Source organism: Nanorana parkeri, unplaced genomic scaffold (assembly GCF_000935625.1).
Source record: "Nanorana parkeri isolate BGI_ZX_2015 unplaced genomic scaffold, ASM93562v1 scaffold490, whole genome shotgun sequence".
Classification (NCBI taxonomy): domain Eukaryota; kingdom Metazoa; phylum Chordata; class Amphibia; order Anura; family Dicroglossidae; genus Nanorana; species Nanorana parkeri.
In genome coordinates this window covers 1,078,147-1,099,095 of record NW_017306758.1, presented here as the reverse complement: position 1 = coordinate 1,099,095, position 20,949 = coordinate 1,078,147, and the positions used below count along the sequence as shown (strand labels likewise).

General features: G+C 44.6%; 1 protein-coding gene across 1 annotated transcript in view; it reads left to right on the top strand.

Annotated features, from left to right (window-relative positions):
• Positions 1-599: 599 nt before the first annotated feature.
• Positions 600-20,949, top strand: part of LOC108790643 (NEDD4-like E3 ubiquitin-protein ligase WWP2) — a 63,397-nt gene continuing 43,047 nt past the window's right edge. Inside the window, 4 exon segments of the mRNA XM_018560953.1 lie at positions 600-646; positions 2,524-2,595; positions 20,443-20,565; positions 20,667-20,724. Of these exon segments, the coding sequence (XP_018416455.1) occupies positions 613-646; positions 2,524-2,595; positions 20,443-20,565; positions 20,667-20,724 (287 nt within the window). The 5' untranslated portion in view covers positions 600-612.

The window sequence follows — 20,949 nt, the reverse complement described above, 5'->3', positions numbered from 1 at the left end:
CAGATTTACCTGACTTCCCAGTATTCACTGCAGGGGGTAGGCAACCTCAGCACTCCAGCTGTTGTGGAACTACAAGTCCCATGATACATTGCAAGACTCTGACAGCCACAGGCATGACTCCCAGATGTATATTAGTTGTAGTTTCAGCACAGCTGGAGTGCTAAGGTTGCCTACACCATCCTACATACTTTTCCAAGACATTAAAGCCATGGGATCAGCATGTTCAGAAGGATAGGCCAGCAAAGGTTAACTACTTTCCCTCTGTAAGGCCCATTGCTGGGTACCCTATACCTTGGACTTTTGTTCTTGGTGCATCAAAGCCAACACTTAACCAATGGCCTTCAATATTTTGGATTTACTATCAGTTCTGCAATATTAATTACATAACAAACTAGGAATTTTGTACAGCTATCATTAGTTAAATGCAAAGAAGCCTTGCTTAACCCTGTGCTAGAATTAATTTTTATCCCAGCACAGAACAGCCCATGTTCCCAAATATCTACATCATGCAAAACAAAGCCCTGCCACAACAAAGATGGCGGCGCTGGAATCGGGTATTTCCGGTGCACTCAAACGCTCTCTTCCGGGTCAGCTGACAATGCCGAGGGTCACATGACCGAAAGTGCAGGAGGCGGAAGTGGAGAAGGCAGGTAATGTCAACATAGGGCTGACGGTGGGTGATAATAACGTTGATGGAGGGGACATGGAGGTTGTGTACCGGGGATGGGGGACACACAGCGGGAGATGTACAGGGACATGATCATACAGGCTACCTATGTGCTGGGAACCCTTATGTCTCAGCATGCCTTTTGAAAGAATGAAAGTCTATTTAAAGCTAATCACTATAATATAATCTAAGATTTAACATGGTAATGCAATTTAAAAGGTTCTGTTTGATTGTAATAAATATTCAGCTTTCATTGACATAAACCCTGGTGACCCTGCCATGAAGGTCCTTGTTCAGACACTTCCTGTTAGGGAGCGACAACAGTTTACTATTTGTGCCATGGTGTTGTCACTTTGTCACAGGCTTCCCCAATTGAGACTACAAGCGGCTGTGCCAACGCACATTGCGAGGCCATGGTAAACCGGTAAAGTGCTGTGATTGGATGCTGTAGGGAGTGCATGTATACAGGAAGTGGCTGAAAGAGGCTAGAGGAGATCAGCAGCACTGAGATACAGCAAAGGATGACAAAAAAGAAAAAAACAGCATTTAAAAAAAAAAAAAGATGCTTGTTTATGATACACAATGCTCAGCAAGCTAAAAGCCGTCCTGTTAGGGATTAAATTTATGGTTAGGGCTCATGGCAGGCATACAACCTGCTTCCTTCAGATCAAATCTTGTCAGAGATCTGAATGCAGCGCTATTGTATGCTCTGGGCCCATTCGCACTGCTCTGTTTTGGTTCACAGGATTCAGCAGAGAAATCTGCATCCACTGCCTTGCATTTGGCCGCATCTTATGCTGTACGCATATAAACGTTTGTGCTAATCTTAGCGTTCAGCGTAATGGACCCCGCCAGTACTGCTCAGGACCACTGGGGGGCATTACAATTGTGTCTTGCACTGACAGCGTAGTGATGCAGAGAGTGTCACTCTCTCATCATGTCACCGCTGCTCTCTTCATCGAGGATCCTACCACCAGGAGCAGATCTGAAGACGACTCACATGTCACATGACCAGGCCAAAGACTTCAGCAAAAGGTAAGTATAAAAAGAGTAAACAATAGTGGTGAAGGGGGGAGCACTGGGCTGGTGCAACAAGCGCATTGTACCGAAGTGAGGCTGGAAAGAAGTGTGGCATCGGCATCGGTATCGGTAATCCTGTTTGAAGTACAGTTTTGATTTAAAAGCACAGTTCAGTTTTCCAACCTAGTTTCATGTTTTACTCATATTTGGGTGTAATTTTTTTGGGTCTTTCTCATTGCAGCATCCTGTTGATTTTTTAAATCTAGCGCACACACAGTTATATCATCCATTCACAGATCCACATCTGACTACAGGTCCCATCTGCGCACTCAGGTGGCAATGGAGCAAAAGTGTAGTGACGTCACCACATTTGTGGCTCATCGTTTACCTCCTCCAGCCCCAAAACAGAAGTTTGCCTCCATATCAACCATCACGTTCTCAAACAATTCATCCCCACGCAGCTCCCTCGTCATGTATCACTTCCCCCTCCCTTTTAGATTGTAAGCCCTCAGGGGCAGGGCCCTCCTTACCATTTTGGCTTGAATTGTATTGTGATTGTGTTGTCTCCCTTATATTGTAAAGCACTGCGCAAACTGTTGGAGCTATATAAATCCTGTATAATAATAATACAGACCTGTGGCTGGGGGTAAACAATTCAGGACCCGTGACACTGATCGCGGTTGCAATGCTCTGCAGGCTTCAATGTGAAAATGTAACACATGCGCATTTTTAAAATTATATTAATGTCGGTGCACCATTTTATTTGGACTACTCCTTTAACTAAGTATCATTTCAAATAACAATTTCTAAAAATTATTTTTTTTATTCATTGGCAGGGGATCCAGTCATGGCAACTGCAAGCTCCGGACAGGCTAACAATGGTCAGAAATTACACCTTAATCTCAAAGGTAAGACTGGCAGTAATGAGGGTGGATGTGAGATTGCTTCAACTAGCTGTTCAGATTAGAAGAAAACAGGAAGTGCTGTTCCCAGCCTACTGCCTTTCTGACGTTGATCTGCCAGCAGATGATAACACTTCACCTGTACAGTAAAAAAATCAACACTGAACATTTAAAAAAAAACAACCTGTAGGACAAACAATAAAGCATGTAATAGCCTAAATCAGGGGTAGGCGACCTTGGCGCCCCAGCTGTGGTGAAACTACAAATCCCAATATTACTCTGCCTCTGGGAGTCAAGTTAAAGCACAGCTAGAGGGCCGGAGTTGTCAGAGTGTTGAAATGCCTCATGGTACTTGTAGTTTCACCACAGCTGGGGTGCCTAGGTTGACTACCCCTGGCCTAAATATTGCTTTCATCCAGAAACAGTAAAACACAAGTAAAGCTTTTACAAGCCGTAGAGACAAATACAAGTTTATTGTCTATAAAAAAAATTGTAGTTGGACAATAATGGACCTCGGCAGGACTCGGTGTCACTGACAAGATGTTAATACAGTAATACCTTGGTTTACAAGTAACTTTGGTTTGAGAGCGTTTTGCAAGACAAGCAAATATTTCTGAAACATTTTGCCTTGATATACAAGCAATGTCTTGCAATAAGAGCAAAATTTTGTAGAAAAAGGCTGTAGCAGTGCGAGCGATGAGTCTGTTTATGGACAATGCAATGTCACATTGGATAGATTCCTTGTTAAGGTTTCACGAAATGAAAAAGATTCCATTGAGTCAAGAGGTAGCAGTGATTCCGTTAGTGATAGTGAAAGTTGTCCTACACAATAATCCTCCTCTCTCTTGTCCCCCTCACACCAGCCACAAAGGTAACCGGTAATTGGTTTATTTTTCTTTATATTTTGTACAGTATTATATTACAGTATTGTAATCATGTTTATATGAATATTTTTGGGTTGTGGAACGAATCATCTGAATTTCCATTATTTCCTATGGGGAAGTTCACTTTGATATACAAGCGCTTTGGATTACAAGCATGCTTCCGGAACGAATTATGCTCTTAAACCAAGGTATTACTGTAAACTGATTTAGGGTGGAACGGAGTACAGCTGGAATTTTCCTTGATTATGCACCCTTTTGGTTGGAGCGAAGACACACTCCTGCTGGTGAGCACCTGGCTGTCTTTCCCCTGCTAAAGCCGTGGAGGAGCGGAGTTTTATTTTGTATGCTTTGGTGGACAATAATGGACACAAAAAATGATTTTTGCTTGAAGCGTATGTAAAGGCAAACCTTTTTTTCAGTTTTGAATGAAGTGGGAAAGGGTTAGGCCCTGTAATGGTCATACTTGTAGTTCCACAAAAGCTGGAGGGCCGGAGTTGCCCACATCTGCTCTACTGAGTTTTTATTGCTCAAAACAATTGAAGGTGAGGCTCTGGATTCAAGTTATTACTAGAGAAATTAGACTAGACCAAGGCACAGTAGCTCCAATGAGGCTGCTCTCAACGACAGGGCCCAGAGTGAAAGATCCACATGTACAAAGCCTAATGACGACCCCAGACAAAGGGTCTAGTCCAGGAGTGGGCAACTTCGGCCCTCCAGCTGTGATTTACCTACAAATTCCAACATGCCTCTACCTCTGGGAGTCATGCCTGTAACTATCACTCTTGCAATGCCTTATGGGACTTGAAGTTCCACAACAGCTCAAGGGCTGGTGTTGCCCACCGCTAGTGTAGTTCAAAGTCGTTTAATATTTGTGTTCATGACAATGGCAAACTCAATTCGTGGGCTCAAAGATCTTTCCCTTCTGTAGGGCTCAAATGTTATAAATAGTTGGGAGGACTCGCAAATGGCAACATTCCAGGATAATTTAATTGTTATGTCAACATTACAGCAAAATCGGGATCAGTCTGTCTGTGTGCCTGTTGGGGAGAGTCCCCTTCTCCATTTTTCCTAGTGACCATTGTCACTGAGACAAATTGAGGGCAAAGCCAAAATTTTAGAGTCACCAGATTAAAAGGTGAGGGGGAATCTTCTGGAGGGGGACACCTGTTCTGGTAACAACAAATCCCCCTCACTTTGGGTGATATACCATGTTTCAGCTCTGGGACTGGAAGTGAAAGGAAATCTTCTCAATAATACACAGGCAGCAAACAAAAACCTGACAGGGATTTTTGTTATGCCCTACTGTGCAAAACTTAAAAAAAAAAAAGTTTTAGTTATAGTGTACATATACTTTAAGGAAAGGTGCAATGGGGCTTAGAGGTAGCATGTGAGCTGATACTGACTGGCTGTCATGGTGAGACTTTGTCGCCAGTGCATCCTGAGTCACTGACACACTCACTGATTGTTCATTTTCTGCACGCTAGTTCCAAGTCATTGACTCAGAAGTATTAAAACAAGGAAACATCAAAGTAATGGCAGGAAAAACAGAAGTGGTCCATCAAGTCTTCACTTTAACTCTTTTATCTGAGTATAGATCTATGTTTGTCCCGAGCATGTTTAAATCCACTTACTGTTTACTGACTCACAACCTTTGCTGGAAGTCTGTTCCAAGGGTAAACTACTCTTTCTGTAAAATAATACTTTCTAAGGCTGAGTAGGGTATACACCGGATGAATTTCGGCTGGTTCCTGATGAACTGGCTGAAATCTGCACAGTCGGTGCCCCTGTTGGCACCCTTCCACCCGGCATCCCGTAATCAGCTGATCGAAGGAGCCATTTGGAATATTCTTGGCCGAACAAGACTAACCGTTCTGGTAATACAATGTTAACAGCAGGGGATTCGTCCATCAGTCCCTGTAACCGTTGATGGAGGAATCTATTCTATTATTTTCATTCAATTCGTGAGCTGAAAAAATTGAAACGTGTAGAACCTGCTTTAGTTCTGAACTTCCCTCCTGGTATTTCAAGGTCATGTCTCCAATGTTCTTTGCTTCCTATTGAAAATACTGTCCTCCTGAACCTTATTCACACCATTAATGCATTTAGAGGTTTCAGTCATGTCTCTCCTTTCCCCAAGTCTGTACATATTAAAGAAGAACTCCAGAATCTCGCACTGCAAGGGTTAGGTGCTCATTATGTCTAGGGACGAAAATAAAAAAAGAAATACTCAACTGATCCTCGGTCCCTCCTGGCTGCTAGGTGGGAACGAGGCCGCAGCCTCCTCTCCCCAGGCTTTAGCAGTCTAAGGACTTGTAACACCATCTTGTCTAATGCAGTACATTAGATGTAGAGCTGCAGCTAATGATTATTTTCAGAATCGATTAGTTAGCCGATTAATGAGTTTGATTTATCGGTTAATCGAGATTTTAAAAAATGGCTCCAGTGATGGGACTACTAGTTTGTATTGAGATTGTAGTCCATCACAGGAGCAAGCTTGGAGCAGTGGAAGTAAAAGAAAAAAAAAGTGTGTTGTGCAATATAGTGAAATGGAAAGTGTAAAATTATACAGCAATGAATGCAGAATGGTACCGGCTATAGAGGACTACAAATCCCAGCAATACATTATACAGCGCAATGCAGAATACCATCAACTATAGAGGAATACAACAAATCCCAGCAATAGTACACTATAGCTGGTGGTATTCTGCATTGCGCTGTATGCGGCGTGTAGAGCGCGGATGCGGGCAGGTCTGTCAGCTGCGAGCATGAGGCGGGGAGGAGGTGTGACGTGTGGATGCGGGCGGGCTGGTCTGGCATCGGCGACCTTGCGTCGGGGAGGAGGTACGGCGTGTGGAGCGTGGATGCGGGCGGGCTGGTCTGTCAGCGGCGAGCGTGAGGCGGCGGAGGAGGTGCGGCGTGTGTGGAGCCGTGGACAGGGCCAACTAATCGAAAAGCCGATTAATCGATGATTGAAAACATTGACAACTTTTTCAGTCATCGATTATAATCGACTCAGTCGATTAGTTGTTGCAACCTTAATTAGATGTAAAAATACATATCGCAGCGAGAGCGGAGGGCGAGAGAGGTGAGTGGTCAGGAGGATCAGGTGAATATTTTCTCTTTTTATTTTCACCCCTAGACGAAAACAAGCAGTTAACCGTTGTAGTGCCTGGGTAGCCCCTCTGCAAGAGTTCATTTTTTTAAAATCCTGAAGTTCTTCATTAAGTTCCTACAGTCTTCCTGATATGTTTTTTCCTTCAGGCCTTTAGCTGTTTTTGTTTCCTGAATCTTTACTCATGTATATTTTGCAAGTGAGGCCTCCCGAACTGGAAACACAGTATTCTAAATGAATACACACAGTCAGATAGTATTTTCAGAAGGAGGAAGGAAGTCAGCCGCATATTTCTTCCATGACAATCTGAAGTCAATGATAAACTCAGAAGTGACTTGACTGCATAACAGATGTAATCAGTACTGCTCAGGATTTTCTATCGCTTCCAATAATCTTCCTTTATAACTGGAACCTGTTCTGTGACTTTGGATGAAGTCGCAGACTGTATTGCTGCAGTGACTATATTCCACATACAATTTATTGTTTGTCAGTGAGTCACGTCAATTCTAGATTTGTCCTTTGTTGCCTGCAAACAGAGAAAGCCCATCTGCCTCTCTGGTTTAAAGGGACTCAGTTTGATTTTCATGTAGAAGTTTATTTGCTTGGAGAGCTATTTGATTCCTTTAATCCCTTCTCACCATAGCCTGTATGGTTATACTTTCCAATTGGATCCCAAGCCCTACTCCATAGAAGCCATGGTTTCCATACACTGCACCGATAATAGCAAAAAAATCTGAAACAGCTGTATGGAATAAATGGCTTTATAATATTAGGCTATATTTGCACTTTATACCAGTGGTTCTAGATCTGCATCTGGCAGGTGGAGGGTAAAGCAATGATTTCCACGGCTTCACCCACTGTCCTGAAATGAAGAATAATCCTATTTTTGGGATATGTGATGGAATGAGACAAGTGAATATCTTCTGTTCTGAGAAGGCTTTACTATGATACACATGCTAGGCATTAGTATTTATATTGCTGCATGCTTGCAGTTCAAATTGCATTTATTTTCATATTGTATTTCTTTTTATTCCCCTGTGTGTTATACTTCCTGTAGGAAGTCCTGTAATTGCTACCACCTTACTAGACAAGAGAGAGAACGTGCTTGACTAACCTGTGGCACCTCAGACATCAGACTTGCACTTAGTGGGCTTTGACTTTCTCTCCTCTTCCTCTTGGAGCACTCTTCTTAAGGAATCTCTGTGTCTGAGAATTAGGTTGAGATGTTTATTGAAGTGATGACATTACAATTGGGGCTTATTTATAAAGCTTCAGCCCGGCGTAAACTGTTCGCATGGCACCAGTGCCCCTAGATGGCACTCATGAGTATTGGAAATTCTTATACCCGGCAGTGCCATCTAGGGGCGCTAGTGCCATGCAAACAGCTGGGCGGAAGTTTTATAAATGAAGCCCTTAGTGCAGTGGTTCTCAACCTGTGTAACCTCAAGACCCACATTTGTCATCGGTCATTAAGTCGCGACCCAAGTCGTACTGCAATGGAACGCACGGCAGTGTGGGCTGCTTTGCTGTGACAGAGCTCCATCCATATGTGCATTGCTTGTACAGTTCCCATGTGCACTTGTAGAGGTGCTGGGAGCCAGAATGTGATGTCCCTCCAGTCCAGGCACTTCTACAGGACATGCAAGGGAGCTGTAAGCAATGCACATATGGATGGAGCTCCCTTGCAGCCGTACCCCCAGCTTACCCCACCTCAAGGTGCTGGGCAGCATATTTTTAATGGCTGCTCAGCGTAAGAACTGACAGTGCTGCGCTATGGGAGAGGCTAGGGGTAGGCTGATGAGCCTCTCACCTAGAAAAGTGGAAGGCATGCGGCGACCCACTGAACATGGGGTCGCGACCCACTTTTGGGTCACGACCCAGACGTTGAGAACCAAGGCCTTAGTGTATGTGTATTTACGCTAATGGTGTGATCACATTAATAAATGTTTGAATGATATGTTATGGATCCACAATGTGCTGGCGACATACACCCATCAGCCATAAAATTAAGACCACTGAGAAGTGACGTGAATAACACTGATTATCTCATTACAATGGCACCTGCAAGTGGGGGGGATATATTACAATGACACCTGGAAGTGGGGGGAGGGGGGAAATATTAGGCAGCGAGTGAACATTTTGTCCATGAAGTTGATGTGTTGGATGCAGAAAGCAATTGTGTAAAAGTGTAAGGGATGACTGGGTCAGAGCAACTCCAAAACTATTGCTCTTGTGGGATGTTCCTGGTCTGCAGTGGTCAAGACCGACCAAGGAAGGAAAACAGGTGAACCCATGACAGGGTCATGGACAGCCAAGGCTCACTGATGCATGTGGGGAACAAAGGCTGGCACATGTAGTCCGATCCAATAGAAGAGCTACTGTAGCTCTAGATTGCTGAAAAAGTTAATGTTGGTTCTGATAGAAAGGTGTCTGAACACACAGAGCATCGCAGTTGTGTTTGGGGCTGCATAGCTGCAGACCAGTCAGAGTGCCCGTGCTGACCCATATCTGCTGCCAAAAGCACTTACAATGGGCATGTGAGCATCAGAACTGAACCACAAAGCAATGGAAGTAGGTGGGCTGGTCTGATGAATCACGTTTTCTTTTACTTTATGTGGATGGCCGGGTGCGTGTGTGCAGTTTCAAGAAAATGGATTTGATTAGCTATAGAGAATAGCGCATCAAAAAGGCGGTTACTTAATAAAACGGGACAAACCCAAAGTATACAAAAGTGAAAAAAGAAGAATTTATTTAGTAAATATGGAGAGTGTATGGATACAACCACCCACACACTGACAAAGAGACAATTAAAAACAAAACAGAAATTCCGTCTCTACAAGATTAAGACCATCTAGGTGGGTGGGATGGCTAGCATGGATAAATAATTAAGATTGTAGTCCATCACAGGAGCGGTGACTACTTTACAACACATACAGGGACCATGGGGAACAAAAGTAGCCCCCCTCCAGAAGGAAGGACAGTGTCGGCACCAATTCAGAGATGATTTGAGGATCTACAGCCGAGTGATACACAAATAAGATTAACTTTTGTTCATAGTTAAGGTAATTGAATGTATTTTTAAGATTTAACTCCTGAGTTTAGTGTCACTTTAATGTATACTATTTCTGCATATTGTGACATTATCAATTTATTCATGCAGACTTGTAAAATACGCAAAGAGCAACGCTATGTGCAGTTAGTGACATACATACAGACAGCCACTAGAGGGAGTCTTTGGGAACCTGTGTAATATAAACCCTTATGAAAATGTAGAAATTATTTGGGCAACGTGTACATTAATAACACAATGACAACCATTTAATGTACATTTCCCTTTGGAGCAGGCCAGTACTGAGAATACAGTGTAGCTTTGTTTTGAAATCTAGCAGACTACGATAAGCATTTTGCACCTATTTAGTTCCAGGCAGGCTACCATTCTTCTTTCATAGCACTTAGATTGTTTGTAGCATGGATACAGCAAGGAGCTGGAAATGCCCCGTTGGGATTTTGGTCCATGGTTACTCTATAGTATTTCACAGTTCTTCAGTGATACTTTCCTACTGCAAGCCACATGTAGCGGCTGATCCCAAAGGGTTTTTGGTAATACATTCTCATGCCCCTGTCTGCCTGTTGTAAAGGTCCCTCAGGTCAGGAACTGGTTCTTGCAATCTTCATTCTTCTGGTTTTGGTGAACCATTTCCCAGCGTAGCCTCATTGTCCTGTTGCAATGCAGCGTGGTCTTTTGCTGCTGATGCCCATCCTGTTTTCAAGACTTGAAGTTAGGGATGTTTAGATACCAGTGCTGACACCAGTTCAGATACCAGAGCTGACATTAGTGCTGACACCAGTTCAGATACCAGAGCTGACATTAGTGCTGACACCAGTTCAGATACCAGAGCTGACATTAGTGCTGACACCAGTTCAGATACCAGAGCTGACATTAGTGCTGACACCAGTTCAGATACCAGAGCTGACATTAGTGCTGACACCAGTTCAGATACCAGAGCTGACATTAGTGCTGACACCAGTTAGGATACCAGTGCCGATACTTGGCATTTTCATGAGAACTACCAGGGTTGCAGCTGGGACCTGGCTCTGGCGCTCCACCACTGTCCTGAAATCATTAATCTGTATTGTTTTAGAAAAACTGTCACATGACACTAAGCAAAAATGTATCAGTACTCGTATCTGTGACAACTTGGACAAATATCAGTACTTGCATACATATTTACAACAAAATTGTGGTGGGGTTTATTAGACGAGGACTGAAATGGTTAGAAAATTGTACAAATTTATTAAATTCATAAAAGATATTTTAACATAATACAAGTTTAAAAATCATGGCTGTTTGAACATATATGATTATTAAATCCCTAGATTTCTTGTATACTTTCATATATTCATGCATATTTCATATCCATTTCATAATGTAAATAGTACTTCAATCATTGCGTTACATATGCAGAGTTATATCGCTCCATTGGTCCCCTACGCGTTTCGCATATGAGCTTCCTCAGGGGGGTTTCTATTTCCAACAAGGATCCAGGGATCAACGGTCATGAGGGAAACTGACTCCAGGAGGACAGGATCGATTCCAGTCACCCCCAGATAAAGTGAGCAGTGGGGCCACAAATGCACAAAACGTCCAGCCGGATATTAGTATCTTTAGAGAATCAAATGAGGTCTCCTCCTCAGAATACCCGTTCGTGATGTGTGTCCTCTTTCATTCAGTCTACGCCCTCAGCTGAGGTCGTAGACTGAGTGCCCTCAGCTGAGGGCGTAGACTGAATGAAAGAGGACACAAATCACGAACGGGTATTCTGAGGAGGACTTTTTTCCGGTCAAGAGTGCAAAAGGATTTGGACTGGTTGCTCGTAGACTGGCATGGATCCCAACCTGACAAAAGTCATTTCAGGGGAGGTGCCCTTCTCATTTCAGGGAGGTGCACTCTGTCCTTGTGTTTTTTTTTTTTTTTTAGTATTCTGACCCCTGCTGCCGTCAGAATATAAAAAAAAAAACAGCATAGAAATGAATAGCTAGATTGCTATTGGCTTTTTGCAATAGCCAATAGCAATCTGGCTATTGCACCCGCCCCCTGCTGCTGTCAGTCAGCAGAGGTGGACCCAATGGAGAATTTCAGGTCCACCTCTGCTGATTGACAGCAGCAGTGGGCGTATCACGTACCTGTGTGGAGACTGGATGTAGGAGGAGGCTTCCCTTGAAGCTCGTGTCCTAGGGACTCTGGTATTGGGGACAGAGTCCTTATAGACAGTGAGTGGCAGGAGGGCCAGAGGCGGTGCCACCGTGCAGGCCACTCCTTGGTTTTGCGGCAGGGTCTTGTAAATCTTGATATCCGAGGTCACACCTAGCCGGCAGAGCATATACAAAAGGAGAAGGCGTAGGCAGTCCAGTAAAGCAATCCGAGGGTCAAGGGTATAGGCAAACAAGAATGGTCAAACGTTCCGAGGTCAAAGGCAGGCTGCAGGCAAACAAGGTCAAAGTCAATCCGGGTCGATAATCAATGGTACTGGAAACAAGGATCAGGAGACGTCAGGGCGGTTGAAGAGACAATCCAGCAATGAGTAGGTGTGGAGTCTGGGTTTAAATAGTGAAGGAAATGATTTGGATAGCATCACTTCCTGTGAGCCTTTTGGAGAGTGTCACTTCCTGTGAGCCTTTTGGAGAGCGTTCTTCCGCGGACAATCCTTGGCGCGCGCATGCGCACGCGCACAGGCCCATTACGGGAACCCTGGCTTGGTGCATGCGCAGAAGCAGCAGGTCTCTGACAGGGCTGGTGCAATAGCTAGTCTGCTATTGGCTATTGCAAATTGTAATAACCAATAGCAATCTAGCTATTCATTACTACGTGGGGTTTTTTTTTTCTCTGGCGGTGGCCCCCGATGCCAGAAAAAAACCAGATAGCAGGGAAAGGTTTACTCTGCTAGATCGAGCATATTAAACCTTTCTGGGAGAAAACGTTTCTCTCCCAGGCGGCCTGGAGCCGCTATCTACTAGCGGGAGACTCCTGGAACGTCTGGGAATGTTGAAATGTCTGAAAAGGTCCCTGGAGCCTCTCTCTCCCTCAGCTGCAGAGGCCTAAGGTCCCTCGTTCTATACACAGTGAATAAGACAGGAGGACGCCGATGGCCATACCATCACTGCAGAGGGGCAGGAGACAGGCTGCAGGGACTGGTCTAAGAGCAAGCTGGCTCAGATGATTGGGTGAGTATATCTTTGTTATTTTTGGCCCTAGGCAAAAGTTAGCACTTACACCTTGCAGTGCACGAGTGGCCCCAACATTTTTATCCGGAGTTCTACTTTAACATCAGTGTTTTCGGTAGCATTCTCTCTGGAGCAGAGCCAGCCTGTCATTGCTTCTACCTGAGCAGAGACCCCCAAAAGGATTCCTGGGCATCGGTCACATTCTAGCTTTCACGTTGCACCCCAAATCTCTGTGCGCCGTTCATCACTTTTTGAACATTTCCACATATTTCAATGAATTTTTAAAGCTGCACCTTTTGCTTTTTATTTTCCCTCGACTCTATAAGGAGGCCCATCCAGCTCAAGTTTCCCTCGTCCAATAGCATTTTATGAATGTGAAAGGGCCATTGTGGGCAATCATCAGCCACAAGTACACAATGAGGCTTCAGCCAGCGCACCATCCCGCCGCACTCTCACAGTCTCCTAATTGAACAGACTCCACGCAGTCTGGAGGCGCACGGCCTTGTTCTACTAATTTGAACGCTCACAATGATGACACTGGGGCCGAGGCGTGTTGGGGGTAGTGCGTCGACACGTAAGAACCTGAACAGGGATAAATGGGAAGCGTTCAGGCTCACACTGCACGTTTTGTTCATTATGAAGCCGCACAATGTACGGTCTTCTCCCCGCTGTCATACAATACCGGTCTGTCTTAGCCCCCTCCAGGTAGCCTGAGGTTACTGCAGTGAGTCATTCGGGGACACATAGCGTTCACAGGCTCATGTAACATTCCCGGCACAGGGACGGACGCTACATTCTTTTGGGGCTGTCATTGTGTAATGGCAGAGGTGATAATGACATCCCAACGGGGGAACAAATAGGGGTTTTGTGCCGCCGCACATAATGCATGATGCCAAATTCCCCAGCCCAGGAGTCATGATAAATATAAGATTCTGACATTCTTGTAAAGCAGTCGTCTCCATTGCATGCATTTGGGTTCCACATTTATGTGCAAGTTTGACTTTTTTTGGGGGGTATTAAAGCAGGAAATCAGTCAAAAAATACAAATGAATGCATCTCTGTGATCATTAATACATTGAATTATTATTATTATACAGGATTTATATAGCGCCAACAGTTTGCGCAGCGCTTTACAATATAGGGCAGACATTACAATCACAATACAATTCAAGACAAGATGGTAAGGAGGGCCCTGCCCCTGAGGGCTTACAATCTAAAAGATTTACTGTATTTAAAGTAGCGGGGCTACCCCCACATTGCAAGTGCTCGTTTTTGGTCTAGGGGCGAATAAAGAAGGTATGCTCACCTGATCCTTAGGCCTGCGGAAGGGACAGTTCACTCCTCTCCCCCGCTGCTACGGCATCCTCATGTCTAATGGCACTGCATTATGTCATAGGTCCTTAGACCACCGGAGCCCAGGGAAGAGGAGGCAACTAAGACGGATCTAGCAGCCAGGCGGGATTGAAGAGCAGGTGAGTATATTTTCTGTATTTTTATCCCTAGACCAAAATGAGCACGTAACCCTTCAGGGCAGGGGTAGCCCCACTGCAAGGGTTCATTTGAAAAAATCCTGGCGTTCTTCTTTAATTACATTAGTACTATATTATTATTATTATTATTATACACGATTTATATAGCGCCAACAGTTTGCGCAGCACTTTACAATATAGGGCAGACATTTCAATCACAATACAATTCAAGACAGGATGGTAAGGAGGGCCCTGCCCCTGAGGGCCTACAATCTAAAAGACTATAATACATTACGGTATAATAATACATGAATGCACTAGTGTCATGCAAGCAGTGAAAGTACTCGCATTTGATGGTGTCAGGCTCTTGCGATCCCTGTACTGCAGAGATCAGACTAGAGAAAGGAAAAGCAGCACAAAGAGCCAATCATGCGTGCTGCAGTACAAGGAGCATGCTGATAGGAGAGAGCAACGTGACAAGAGGGTTGAGCCTATCAGTATTCTGTTTCTTCTCTCACTGTCCAGTCACAGGCTCAGGGTAGGAAGGAGACCTGTAAGTGAAAGTGAAATGACAGCAGAGACAAATCAGGTCTCTTCCCCTGCCAGCAATTGTGTGGCAGATTTATTTTATTTATTTATTACAGGTATTTATATAGCGCCGACAATTTACGCAGCACTTTACATAGTTGCACATTCACATCAGTCCCTGACCCTCAAGGAGCTTACAATCTAAGGTCCCTATCTCACATGCATACATAGAGGGCCAACTTAGAGAGGAGCCAATTAACCTACCAGCATGTCTTTGAAGTGTGGGAGGAAACCGGAGTACCCGCAGGAAACCCACGCAAGCACAGGGAGAACATGCAAACTCCTTGCAGATAGTGACCCTGGCTGGGATTCGAACCGGGGACCCTCAGTGCTGCAAGGCAGAAGCGCTAACCACTACGCCACTGTGCTGTGAAAATGTCAGAACTGGATGGACAGAAATACAAATTCTTTGTTTGGTGGAACAGCCCTTATATATGTATTTCATGTGTGTATTTTGCAATTTGCCTGGAATACAGCTTTAAAGTAAAACTACTGAGAGAATATCAAGGCTGCCATTGCTGACCTCTCCCGGTGAAAATTTGGGTCCCCAAGCTGTCCCGGCAATGCAGTAGCTTCAAAGTAGACCTGCAATGTGGAAGCTGTGCCCAAAAAGGCAAGCAAAGGGCAAAATACCTCCTGTTTTTTTTTTTTTTTTTTTAAACGGTTTTGCCTGTATCCTCCCTGCTGCTGATCTTTTCTCCATTGCTGACTTGCCTTACTTTAATTTTGTGCACTGCCTTTCTTTATGGAGGCGGTCATCTTGGTAGAGGTGACGCTTTTGCTTTCTCATGTCATATCTGCCCTCAGTGATCTGACTTCTGAGGTAATATTTAAAAATCAACAGGAGAGGTGGAAGAAGCACACGTTCATGCAATAGATACAGTGGAAGCTGGGGGATGCTTGCACTGCAGGCCTTCAGGTACAGCTTTCTCTCCAGCAAGGAGAACAGTGAGCAGCACAGTAGTGACAACTCCAAATCTCACTTCAGATCCAGTGAGACTAGCAATCAGAGGCAGCAGTGCTATAAATCATCTCATGGATGTAGGTACTGGAGCCCCTGTAAACAGACTCTGCTTACCTGTGTAAAGCCGTCTTCTTTCTGGAGCCTGAGCTGCCACCAGATTGCTTCATGGACCAGAGCCCCCAGCCCAACACCCCCGCCATGCTTTCTGGGCTCTGCTGCCTCTCCTGTGGGCCTCGGACTGGCATCGTGGGTGTCGACAGGAAGTGGGGAACATATGTTCGCTGATCTCCTCCCCACTGAATGAAGGCGGAAGCGACACTGATTGCATCACTTTTGGCTTTTCAGCGGTCATTGGTCGGCTAAAGTAGCTGACCAAGTACGATCTGCGCTTGAACAGCTTGTTTGAAGTGCAAAGGTGACGGGTAAACACGTGTTGGGTGCGCCTACGATTGCGCTACACATCTTAGGTATTGCCACGTGCGCCAGAGTGAGAGCAATAGTTCTAGGGTGCATATTCATGGTTAACTCTAATGACCTTTACAGGCTGTTGACGCCTATGGACAATTTGGGGTACCCTATTTTTTTGGTATCTATTTACTCGGCATAACCTCATCTTTTGTTTTGTTTTATAGAAAAATTGTGTTTTGTGCACTAAAATCACATTTTTAAAGGGTTATTAAACCCTCAGCATGTTTTTGTATATATCTCCTGCTAGCAAGCAGTAGATATATGCAAAAACTTAAAAAAAACAAAAACCTTTTGAAACAGGTCTTCACCGCGTGCGCCCGTCCGAACATATGAAGAGTCTCGGGCGGCTACAAAGGATCTTAGGGCGGGCGCAGTTCAGATGTTCGGCCAGGAGACGAGGAGAGACACAAGGTAAGTCTATGGAGCAGCGTGCACCCGCACAGACACCGTGGGACATCAGAGGAGTCAGCGCTGGATCGGGGACCCGCACCAGCGCTGGAGGGACAGCTGAAAAGCACAGTAAGGCCTCATTCACACACAACGCAAGAGCAAAATTGTATATTGCACTCATGCGCGTATATGGGGGCACTATATGCAATCCCAGAATGCATTTTAGTGAACTGTACGCACGCACTACGTGCGTATACACGCGTATATGCGTGTAAAATATGTTGCTCGGACGCATCTCGGTTCCATTCTGTCTTTACGCTACTCAAATATACGGCTCCATACGCAGCTGTGTGTATGGAGCCATTTGTTTGCATATGCTGCATATGGTACAATACGCACGTATGTGCATATACGCGCCGCAGTGTGAATGAGGCTATTGTGTGGGGGGGGGGGGGGGGGGGGAGCCTTTAATGTCACTTTAAGTGGATTTTATACAGAATGATGCTAATATCCTGCGATGTACAAATTTGCAGATGCCTCCATTTTATTTTGCAGTGTCTGTGCTTTCAGTGAATGTGTAACTCTCGGGGTAGTGTAGGGGTTAAGTAATTTTCAGGCCTAAAATGTGGATTATTACATATAAAAAAAAAACACGTTTTGGCAACGAAAGGGTTACATTTATTATAAAAAAAATAAAAATAAAATGCAACTAGTGTTCATACTTGAATGTAACTCTTATGTATGCTGATAGGAGGAAAGTGACAGTGAGGTGAGCTCATCACTGCGCTGCTTCTCTTTCGCTGTACGGTCACATACTGGGGGCGGGTCCGTGACAGCTTAGGCTCAGTTGAAGTGGGTTGATGGAGGTGGTCGTCATTCAACCTGGAGGACATCTAGTGGCAGAAAAGAAAGAGGGCAGAGAACAGCTCTGGATTGAATGTGAGTATTACAGCAGTAACCTTTTTTTTTTCCTCTGTTATATTTTCCACTGTAAAAAATAAATTATGTTTGTAAGGATGTTGAAGGTAAATCTATCCCTGGAACTCGGAAAGCATTGCATGTCTGTGTGCTTTTATTTCAGTTACACAGGTCTCCATAGAATGGGGAATTAGCAGATTCCAGAGAGCCTTTTTCATCCCACCATCTGCAGTTTTGGGTGGCGCACATAATCCTGTAGGATATGAAGAGGTTTATGAGCTTCCCCGGTGTGCAGAGAGGCAGGGAAGGTGTCAGATCTTGGCTTTTACAGGCCAGAACACCTATGGGCACCTTGAAATGTACTTTCCTGTGACTTTTTTTTATCGTCGGGGGTTATCTACATTTTCACCAGCCTTGCCAGTGGCTCACGTGCGCAGGGTGATTGGCACGCATTGCCACTCGGGTCTGGTTTCGCGCCAAGATTGACATCCCCCCCCCCCTTTTTTCTTTTTTTTTTTCTGAGACCTGTGAGGTTAAACTGGGCTAAGTGAAGGGAAGCTTTGTTCCCCCATTGGCCTGGACGGCCCCTCCCAAATAAAAGTATAATTGGCCTTCGTTCTCCGTGCAGCGAAGGCTCCACAAACAGCAGCCATGGAGAGGATACAGAGCATTGCTGTACGCTGCGGAGGGGGGTATAGAATGCCCCTCTGTGTCTTGGGCCACCTCTACCCCCCTTCTTCTCTCCAGGCTGTGTTTATTTAACTTCAGAAACAGAGAGGTGTGTGTAAAGCTGGGCGAGGAGGAGGGGGGATAATTTCCCCCAATTTGATACACCTTGTAAATGCAGCGAAGTCTGCTCTGGGCAGCCTAACTTCCTCCAAGTCATTAGTGTCATTACAAGAGGGGAGCAGCTCGCACAATGAGCTCTGTGTCTGCATGGCCGGCGCAGAAAGAACTATTCAGAGGAACACGACACACCTCATCAAAACTCGCAATCCACACACTATGTACCTATAGCATTATCTGGAAACGTAGGGGCTTGCACCAAACGTTCTACACGGTACACTCCCAGCTCCTCGTGCACCCAACACGCTCCTTTTAATTGGGTTTATTAAAAAAGGAATCATTGCAATGTTTTTCTGAGGGGCATTGCTGTAATCTGTAGGCCGTTAAAATTGTAAAATAATAATATGAGTCTTGATATTGGCAAACGGAATTAGTGCGCTTTTAAAAAGTGGAAGGAAATAGTTAAAGCAACACTAAAGTCGGGTTAAATATTAAAAATGCACTCAAGTACCCTAACTATTAACCAAAATGTATCACTCGGCTGTAGATCCTCCAATCATCTCTGAATTGATGCTGACACTGTCCTTCCTTCTGGAGGGTGCCTACTTTTGTTTTCAATGGTCCCTGTATGTGTTGTAAAGTAGTCACCGCTCCAAGCTCGGGTTGGACTACAATCTCATGTTTAGTTTACTCATTTGTATTGAGATTGTAGTCCATCCCGGGAGGGAGCTTGGAGCGGTGACTACTTTACAACACACACAGGGACCATGGGGAATAAAAGTAGCCACCCTCCGGAAGGAAGGACAGTGTCGGCACCAATTCAGAGATGATTGGAGGATCTACAGCCGAGTGATACACAAATAAGATACATTTTTGTTAAAAGTTAGGTTACTAGAATGTATTTTTAACATATAACTAATTTTTGTCCACTAAAGGTAACCCAAAAATGTATGGGTGTGAATGAGACCAGTTCTCACCACTTTGTTGCGTTGCAGTGTGCTAAAAAAAGAAAAGTAGAGCTACGCTGCACAATGCAATGGATGTCAATGAAGTATGAAATTGCAAGTACACAGACCTCCGTTGACTTCCGTTTGTAGGTCCGATTTTAGTGTGAATGGACCCTTAACATCTTTATTTCAGGCAAATAGCTAAACACATAGATGAACTATATACTGTATATAAGGAAGCTCTGCCACACAACACAGTCAGCAGGACAGGAGACCTGATTTTTCTCTGCTGCAGTTCAATAACACTTAGGCCTCATTCACACAGCGTATCGTATCGGGCCGTACAGATCTGTGCAGCGTGCGCGGCCGTCGGGATGTTCCCGGGAAGGACAGGTGCTGCGTGTGATTGCACGCAGCAGCCTGTTCTTCCCTATGGGAGGACGCGGCCGTACTCGCAGTCATACGCTCACACAAACTGCACATCCGTGCGGGTGTCCGTGCTCGGACGCAGACAGGATCCATCTTGTCTGCGTCCGAGTACGGACACCAGCACGGATGTGCACTCACTACATAAAAGTGATTTTTATATTAAAGTAAGCTTTGATTATCAAAAAACAACTCAAGTATGTATTCCTATTACAATGCTGATAGTATAACATGAGTGGGTATACTGGGACTTTACAACTCCTTTAAAACGTTCTCCTGCTTTCAGGTGGGCTGCAGATCTTTTATCCTCTGGGGGGATTTTTTATTAGACTTCTTTAGGCTTTACAGGTGTTTATGCAGCACACAGGTCTAGTCTACTGCTCACTGCGTTCAATGCAACTGGAGATGAATTGCTGCTTTTGGACACATTGAACGACATTTATAGGATGTCCTCACCGAATTGCTGAACATTTCCCTAATCCAAGCTTTTCATTACATATAAATAATGACTGTTAACTTTGAGGGTGCCGTGCCTATATGACTAAGGCACAGACACAGCTAGGCCCGGTTGCTGTGTTGATGCTCATGTACACGTAGTCTCAGTGTTACGATTAGAATGACAACCCAAAATATGACATTACAGCTTTATGTGAGCATTGTTGCTTTCTTTGTTTTGCAGTGAAGAACACCCCGATGCGGCTCAGCATTCAGGCAGAACACAGAGGCAGCGCAGAGTCCAGTGGAAAGAGGAGCACAGAGCAGGACGAGGCCTGCGCAGACCCGGGACCGGCTCCTGAGGATGGTGAGTACCCAACACGTGCAACTCCTCTACCTTACTGTATGACCAAACAAGAGCCGGTGCCTGTGTCTACACCCCACTGACTGTCTGCTTTTACCTTATAGAAACATCGGATGGCGAGATGATATTCGAGAATGGTCACTTCGCTCTAGACAAAGTCAGGTTTGTATTCTCAGTTACATGTTATTCATTGTATGCATTCAATGGACTTATGTTCGTCTTCTGCATCATAAAGACTGCTTTCATTATAGTGCAAGGTAAATGTATAGCTGTATATAAGTTGTGTGTGTCCGATTTAAAAATCTGTGCATTGTGAAGGTCTGAGGCACTAACATTTTTATATATGCAGTGTGTGTGTATATATATATATATTACATACAGTATATA